The sequence below is a fragment of the Nannospalax galili genome, unplaced genomic scaffold (genome assembly GCF_000622305.1).
Source record: "Nannospalax galili isolate Female #2095 unplaced genomic scaffold, S.galili_v1.0 scaffold637, whole genome shotgun sequence".
In the NCBI taxonomy this organism is placed as follows: domain Eukaryota; kingdom Metazoa; phylum Chordata; class Mammalia; order Rodentia; family Spalacidae; genus Nannospalax; species Nannospalax galili.
Window position 1 is genome coordinate 268,056 of NW_008340411.1, and position 8,587 is coordinate 276,642.

The 8,587-nt window shown below is 51.3% G+C and overlaps 1 protein-coding gene across 1 annotated transcript; it reads left to right on the forward strand.

Moving 5' to 3' along the window:
* Nucleotides 1-1,287: 1,287 nt before the first annotated feature.
* On the forward strand, nt 1,288-5,998 carry Fzd7 (frizzled class receptor 7). The gene has a single exon (XM_029564650.1). It carries the CDS (start codon nt 2,080-2,082, stop codon nt 3,796-3,798), a length of 1,719 nt encoding a protein of 572 aa, XP_029420510.1. The 5' UTR covers nt 1,288-2,079; the 3' UTR covers nt 3,799-5,998.
* Nucleotides 5,999-8,587: the final 2,589 nt, after the last annotated feature.

Here is an 8,587-nt window from a genome sequence, read left to right on the forward strand (position 1 = left end):
ACACTCATACACATTTAAAAAAAAAAAAAGTGTAAGACTACAGAGACAGTGAGTCAATTTGTCACTTTCCTGCACGGGAATTCATAATATTCATGATATTCCTGGCTGCCCCCGAGAGAGGGCAGAGGCCCCTTGGTAACTTCTGACCGGTCTGGAGTAATCAGACAACGCGTGCGAGGACCCAGTGCCTGGAGCAGGGCGAAACTTTGAGAACAAAAGGACTCTTGCCAATCAGAAAACACTACCCCAGAAGGAAAATAACCCCTCTTTGTGTCTTGAAGGCCGTTTAATTAGCAAATGCCCTGGTTTCAAATACGCAGCGAAACTTTTCTACATAGCTTCCAAATGGGAAGGTCAAATGGTGGCTTCTGCGATGCAGATCCCCAAAGGCCACACACCGCAGAACTAAGGCGAGCAGGGCAAATGAGGGCGCTCTGTAAACCATACAGAGTGTTCCTGGGCACTGGGTCTCGGGTTACTTTTTACAAGCATTCCCCCAGCACTTCCCCCCTTAGCTTTCTCCAAACACTCACTGGAGCCCCCACGGGCTCCGGAGGCTCTGGGCCGAGCGCAGGCGGGGTAGCTGCGCTCTGGGGGCAGCGCCCCCAGATCCGGGCCCTCTCCTCTGAGGGTCTGTACTTCCTGCCGCCAGAAGCCTGCCCCTCCGCCGACTCTGCTTTCTCCTCTCGGGCCGCCCTTCCTCCTCTTGGCAACTGGGGGAGGGAGAGGTGACTGTCGGCTTCACGTGGTCGGCTGGGGTCTGGGGAGAGAAAAGCACTCCGCCAGCCGCACCCCCTTTCTCGCCCCACACTAACCGAAAGTCCCCCGCCCCAGCCAGCCCCCCGGCCTTCCATCCCCGTCCAGACTAACGTGACTCCGGGTCACGTCTCTCTGCCCCGGCGCTGCGCTATTCTCAGCTTCTCGCCAAAGCCTTCGGCGAATGCGCCCTTGTACTCAGGAATGTGTATTTTAGTGTACCCGGAAGAGGAACAAATCTTTCAAAGCAAATTCCCTTTCTGGTGAATTTTTCTCCGGAGTAAACTCTGGGTAAAACTTTTTCCCAACTTTTCCCTCCAGTCTCTCGCCCCTCCCCGCAGGAATCCGCCCAGAGCGCAGCAGACACCGCCTCCCTCCTTCCCTCGTCCGCCCCTTCCGACTTCCATCCAATTGGAAGGCGGCTTCAGAGAAAACAAAGCGTGCCATTGGGCCTGGGGGGGGGGGGGCTCGGCCCCGCCCCCGTGGTGGTTTGTGAATGGGGGGAGGGGAGGGGGCGGGGCGGCCCGCAGACCTGTGAGCCTGAAGCCTCTTGTAGCCACCAGCACGGCTCCCCGGCGTTACTCTGCGCTCTTTCCTAGGCGGGCGGCGCTGCTTGGAGGCCCGGACTGCGCGGGGCTGGGGAGGCCGGGTGCCGGCCGCGCGCGGGGCCTCGGCGCTGCAGAGTCGGCGCAACAGAGTTTCCAGAAAGAACTAGCCAAGCTCTCCTGGACGCCGGATCGGACTCAGGGAGAGAACCAGCCGTTTGACTGAAACTTGGGGCCGATCTTCTGGGGCTGAAGGAGGCGGGGGGTGCGGAGGAGAACGAGGCGACGGCGGCCAGCGGAGCCTCGAGGCGAGGAGGCGGAACAGCACCGACGAGGCGGCGGCCCGGGCGTGCAGGCGGCGGCGTCCGGTTCTCTCCTGGCGGAAGCCGGACTTGGAACGGACAACGCGCGCATCGCGGTGCGCCGGGGCGCCGGGAGACTTAAGCAAACTTTGAAGGGTAAGCGGAGACGCTCACCCTTTCCTAGGCGTGGAGAAAACCACACCGTTACGTCTCGGCCGGGAGGGTAAGACGACCCCCTCGGAATCCCCAACCCAGGCCGAAGAGTTTGGGCCCCCAGCGGCCGCGTGAGTGCCACGCGGAGGCGGCTGCGGCGCCCCACGGCTGGCGGCCTCGTCCCCGCGGCGCCCACGGCCCGGCCTCGGCGCCGGTAGGACTCTCATGCGCCGGGCTCGGCGGCGCCTGCCAGCATCCAAGCCTCTCCCAGGAGCTTCGTCTCTTCCCTCCAGCTGAGACTGCCGCTGCACCCGCGGCCGGCGATGCGGGACCCCGGCACCGCGGCGTCGCGCTCGCCCCTGGGCCTGTGCGCCTTAGTGCTGGCGCTGCTGGGCGCCCTGCCCGCGGGCACCTGGGCGCAGCTGTACCACGGCGAGAAGGGCATATCGGTGCCGGACCACGGCTTCTGCCAGCCCATCTCCATCCCGCTGTGCACGGACATCGCCTACAACCAGACTATCCTGCCCAACCTGCTGGGCCACACGAACCAAGAGGACGCGGGCCTCGAGGTGCACCAGTTCTACCCTCTGGTGAAGGTGCAATGTTCCCCGGAACTGCGCTTCTTCTTGTGCTCCATGTACGCGCCCGTGTGCACGGTGCTGGACCAAGCCATCCCGCCGTGCCGCTCCCTGTGCGAGCGTGCCCGCCAGGGTTGCGAGGCGCTCATGAACAAGTTCGGCTTCCAGTGGCCTGAGCGGCTGCGCTGCGAGCACTTCCCGGTGCACGGAGCGGGAGAGATCTGCGTGGGCCAGAACACGTCCGACGGCTCCGGGGGCGCGGGCGGCAATCCCACCGCCTATCCTACTGCTTCCTACCCGCAGGACCTGCCTTTCACTGCGCACCCCCCCCTAGATGGCCGAGGCCGCCCCTCTTTCCCTTTCTCGTGCCCGCGCCAGCTCAAGGTGCCCCCCTACCTGGGCTACCGCTTCCTAGGTGAGCGAGACTGCGGTGCCCCGTGCGAGCCGGGCCGGGCTAACGGCCTCATGTACTTTAAAGAGGAGGAGAGGCGCTTCGCCCGGCTCTGGGTGGGCGTGTGGTCCGTGCTTTGCTGCGCCTCGACGCTCTTCACCGTGCTCACCTACCTAGTGGACATGCGGCGCTTCAGCTACCCAGAGCGGCCCATCATCTTCCTATCGGGCTGCTACTTCATGGTGGCCGTGGCGCACGTGGCGGGCTTTCTCCTGGAGGACCGTGCGGTGTGCGTGGAGCGCTTCTCGGATGATGGCTACCGCACGGTGGCGCAGGGCACCAAGAAGGAGGGCTGCACCATCCTCTTCATGGTGCTCTACTTCTTCGGCATGGCCAGCTCCATCTGGTGGGTCATTCTGTCCCTCACTTGGTTCCTGGCGGCCGGCATGAAGTGGGGCCACGAGGCCATAGAGGCCAACTCGCAGTACTTTCACCTGGCTGCGTGGGCTGTGCCCGCGGTCAAGACCATCACCATCCTGGCCATGGGCCAGGTGGACGGGGACCTGCTCAGCGGGGTGTGCTACGTGGGCCTGTCGAGCGTGGATGCGCTGCGGGGCTTTGTACTGGCGCCCCTGTTCGTCTACCTCTTCATCGGCACGTCCTTCCTGCTGGCGGGCTTTGTGTCTCTCTTCCGCATCCGCACCATCATGAAACACGACGGCACTAAGACGGAGAAGCTGGAGAAGCTCATGGTGCGCATCGGCGTCTTCAGCGTGCTCTACACCGTGCCGGCCACTATAGTGCTGGCCTGCTACTTCTACGAGCAGGCCTTCCGCGAGCACTGGGAGCGCACCTGGCTCCTGCAGACCTGCAAGAGCTACGCGGTGCCCTGCCCGCCAGGCCACTTCCCGCCCATGAGCCCTGACTTCACAGTCTTCATGATCAAGTACCTGATGACCATGATCGTGGGCATCACCACTGGCTTTTGGATCTGGTCAGGCAAGACCCTGCAGTCCTGGCGTCGCTTCTACCACAGACTCAGCCACAGCAGTAAGGGGGAGACTGCAGTATGAACCCCGGCCCCTCCCCCACCCTTGCCACTCCACCCCCTTGCTGGAGGAGAGGCTCGGTAGGGAAAGAACAACTGCTTGGGGGAGGAGGCTTGTTTTCGAAGCCTACCCCCTCCACCTGGAAGTGAGAAGTTACTTGGAAGTGAGAGATTTGCGGTGAGAAAGGTGGTTTTGAGAGGAGGTCTGAGTTTTGATAAAGCGGTTTGGATGAAAAGACTTGTGGCAGAGACTTGCAAGATGATGCTAACTGGGAAACGTTTGGGCCGGCTAGGGCCTATGGGAAAAGCTGAGGTCTGCGGACTGCTGTGAGTTCTTCCTGGTGCCGGAGCTGAGCTGGGGCTGGGAGTGCATCCCCTGCTGCAAGGCAAGCGGCTGGCCTCACTCCTGGGAGGCAGGGGGGAAAAGGTACAGCCGCGTCTGCAGCCGCAGCTTTGTGGCGAAGAGGGCAGACCCCCTGCGGTGCCCTTGTCAAGCGGTGGTCAAACCATAATCTCTTTTCACTAGGGCCAAACCTGAACCCAGATGGGTTAATTTCTAGGGTCAGACATTACAATCCCTCCTCCCCGGCCTCCTCCCGCCTGTTTTTTCCTCCCCTACTCCTTTCAAGTCTTGTAAAATAAGCATTTGGGAGGCCTGCCTGCTAGAATCCTAATGTGAAGATGGAGAGAAATGACGGTAGCATTTTCAAGATGAGGCTAAAGAGAACAGTAGTAGATATTTCTGCTACCCTTTCATTTCCTAGGAAAGGCAGGAGGCAGAAGGAAGAGTGTTTTGTTTGGTTTAATACTCTGAAAAGAAGTGATGACTTGTTGCTTTTCAAAACAGGAATGCATTTTCCCCCTTGTCTTTGTTGTAAGAGACAAAAGAAACAAAAGTGTCTCCCTGTGGAAAGGCGTAACTGTGAAGACAGCAATTTTTATAGGCAAAGCAGCACAAATCTGAGGTTTCCCCTTGGTGTTAATTTGATTGAGGTAAACATTCCTTTTTAAGGAAAAGTGGAGGGCAGTGTGCTTTCGTACCCATTCTGCCAGAGGTTCTGATTCGGATCAAGGAAAGCAAGGAGCTTCCTTGTTTGTTTTAAACACATTTAACTCAGAATACATGATCTAACAGGCTCTGTTCAAGTGTTTAGTAAAATCTCTGCTTTCACCCCCCCAACCCCTTGCTAGAAGCCTAGATTTAGTTTCTATTTTTTCCCGTCTAATTTGTATCCTTCAAGATAAAAGAAAGTGCATGCTCGCAGCATCATAATAAAGTTTGAGTTTTTTTAAAGTTAAAAATCCATTTTGCCCACATTTTTTTCTTCATTCCATAAATGTGTTTCTAGAATACATGTGCTGACCCTGCCTCTGGTTGGGTGGAGAGGTGATCTGCAGAAATGATAGTGATGGAAGAGGAAAGTTTGAACCATTTTTAAAGAAAGTCATTAGAGGAAGGTAAACTTCAAAGTGATTCTGGAGTTCTTTGAAATGTGGTAGAAGACTTAAATTTATTAATCTTAAATCATGTACTTTTTTTCTGTAATAGAAGTCTGGTTCCTTGGCATAATGGTGTAAAGCTGAGCAAAGGATCATGGGAGCTAAGCTTTACACCACCTTTGACACTGCTCTTGGATCTTGCAACACGGTCCTGTTTCTCAGAACAGTTTTTAAATGCCAATCGGGGTACTGTCAAGAGTTCAAATTCCACTATCTGTGTGAGCTAGGTTGAATAGAGCTGCTTTTACAGTAAAGTTAAAATTGATCTTGTATTTCTTTTTTTTTTTTTTTTTCGGTTTTTTTTGAGACAGGATTTCTCTGTAGCCCCAGCTGTCCTGGAACTCACTATGTAGACCAGGCTGGCCTTGAACTCACAGAGATTCACCTGCCTCTGCCTCCCGAGTGCTGGGATTAAAGGCGTGTGCCACCACGCCCGGCTTGATCTTGTATTAAACCTTCAAAATTATCTCACGTGTCAGAATTTTTCAAACTGTCACTGCACAGGTTTTTGGCATCTTTTGTGTTGTATCTCATAATTGCATGTGAAATTTGTAAAATAGAGACAGTGCAGTATGTATATTTTGTAAATCTCCCATTTTTGTAAGAAAATATATATTGTATTTATACATTTTTACTTTGGATTTTTGTTTTATTTTGCCTTTGAAGATCTGCAATGAAACCCCACTTTATCACATGTACAGATCACAAATAAATTTTTTAAAAAAATAGAAAGTGAATGTTTATTTACTATTCCTGATATATTAAACAAAAGAACAGAACTTTGTGTTGTGGAAAGGTGTGAAGGGTACACTGGTGTTTGTTTCTCATAAAGGAGGACTGTGTGACAGTGTGATGAATTCTTTAACTGTCCTTTTGTTTTCATTTTTTTCTTTGTTTTCTGCTTCCTATCACCTTCCAGGACTGGTTCATCATATACACACACCTCTAAACCTTTTCACAGAAGCTGTGGAGGGCCTACTAGAGGCACCAAGTATGTGCCTCCATTAGAAAAGTGCTCTCTGATCTATATGTTTATCCTTAGGAGAACTAATGTTTGGAAGAGGACTAGATGAGCAGAGGCCACCTTTGTGTACAGCTCTTAGCGGAAGGCCTCACTCTACCTTCTGGGAGGTTGAGGAGCTCCCTGAGGTGGCAGTGACTCAGCAGCTCAGCAGGAATGGACTCCAGCCTGACCCTGATGTGGCCTCAGAAGCCACCAGGCTATTCTTTGCTCTTGTGGAGAAGCTAACTTTGGAATCTGATGAGGCCTGGTAGTCCTTGCTCTCCAGGCACTTTGATAATGAGGAATAATGAATTCCTCAGGGAAATGGTCAAGGCAGTCTTAGACTCCCAGTTCCAAGATCAAGAGAAGTTTTTTCATTTGCCTCGTGTTTAATTCAAGTGCCAATATTCTGCTCACACCCAAATAGACTGGGTTGCTGCTGTTTCTCCTGTCCCACATCACCTGGAAATTTGTATAGTTCTAAAAGCGTAACAGAAACAGTTCTGTTTTTGTTTTAATTAACAGGCTCACACACACGGCGGCTCTGTTACAAGCCCAAGGAATGAAAACCAGGACAGTTCACCCCAGGAGAATGAAGGCTAGCTAGACAAGTGCAAAGCAGCGGTTTTTGTTTGTTTGCTTTGTTTTTGTAAGCCTCCTGGGCTCTGCACATCACAGTGGGTGTGAGGTCATCCCAACCTGTGAAGATTCAGGCAGCAAGGGAAGGATACAGTGACTTTGAATCTCTCAAGGTTTATCCACTTTTAACTCATAAATGACACCTTTTAGGTAAAGCGTGCCTCTTTTAACAGGGAACTAAAACCACCTGTTTATTTGCTTTTAGAATAGATGGAAGGCTGCCACTGGTTTTCTTTCTTCTTGTCTCTCTCTCCTTATTCATTCCTCCCTTTTTCACTTTTATTGTAAATTAACTGCTGAAGACACCGAGACCCTTCCAAGGGAAAGCCTACAGCTGTTCCTAAGAATATATGCCTGTCCCCAAATCAGAGCTGCCTTGTCTTTTACAACATTCAAAGACTGAGGAGTGTTGGTATTTACTGAGGGAACAAAGATAGCATGCAAAGAAATTGCTACCTGCGTTTTGGTCAGCAAAGATAAAAGTGTTCGTTCACTTTAATTTCTTCAACATTATGATGTCCTATGAAGTCAATTCTTACCTAAGATTTTTAGAAGCTCTGTGATTTTTCCTTAAGAAGGTGCATTTTAGCAGAAAATATGTGAGGGTGAGTGTTTGCAAAAGGGTATGCACAGAGTTTAAGAAAAACATTGGCAGGAGATTGGTGTTAATCCCAAAATAAGGAACAAAAACATGAAAATTTCTGCAGTTTATAAAACAAAACTAGTCTACACAACAATCCTACTCAAAACCTAGTCTTTTTTTTATTTTTAATAACTATATGATTAGAAGAAGCATTTCATTACAGCTTTAACATATTCAGTAACACACTCCAGAGCAAGAGTACATCTCTTTCACAAGTGACTGTAAATTTCTAGGTTCAAAGTTGAATTAATACAGTCATACAATATTGAACTCAGTATAAGCCCTGTAAGACATAAAATTGAAAGAGTTTTTAACCTTTAAAAAAGATCTCCATTTCATTTTAGAATATATTGTTCCTTGCAGAAAGACTCATTGTTTCTGCTACTAACACTGAGATGTTGGCACATGCATCTCTAATCTGTATGTATCTGATTATTACTAGTCATAATCGGTTGCACTTGGATCCTTGGCACCTATGTATGTCTATAAAGTCATCGGGTAGATTTCAGTGGTAATGTTTATCACCTGTGCTAATTGATATGACGTAAGTTTCCGTACTTCCTCCTCAAATATAATACATTTTTTTAATTTGTTGATTTTGTGTGTGTGTGTGTGTATCACACACAACATCCCAAACCATCTTATTCAACTATACACCCATTTTCCAGATAGCCCCCTCCCATAGCCTCCCTCCCCCAACTAGAGCCTTTATACTCTGATATCCCTGCTACTGTCTGCTGTGTTGTCGGCACCCCCAGCCATTCCTCACTACTTGTCCATCAAGGAGGCCGAGGAGACCCCACAAGATGGACTTGAACCAGTGTCCAGTCTACAAAGAGGAGGGTCAACACAGAGGAATCATTTCCTCCATGCTTCCAAGTGAAGCCAGCCATGGTCAAGCAGGACCTTTGACTTATCTTCACATAGACGGAACTGGTAGAAGAAAGGAGCCAGGGGCTCCTCCCAAGCCCACGTGAGCCCTGAGGAACAGATCCTTAAACAACCTTAAGAGTAAAAATAAATTGGTTT

Excerpts from the sequence above, each read along its gene's own strand:
- Fzd7 (XM_029564650.1), top strand. The coding sequence starts at position 2,080 with ATGCGGGACCCCGGCACCGCGGCGTCGCGCTCGCCCCTGGGCCTGTGC.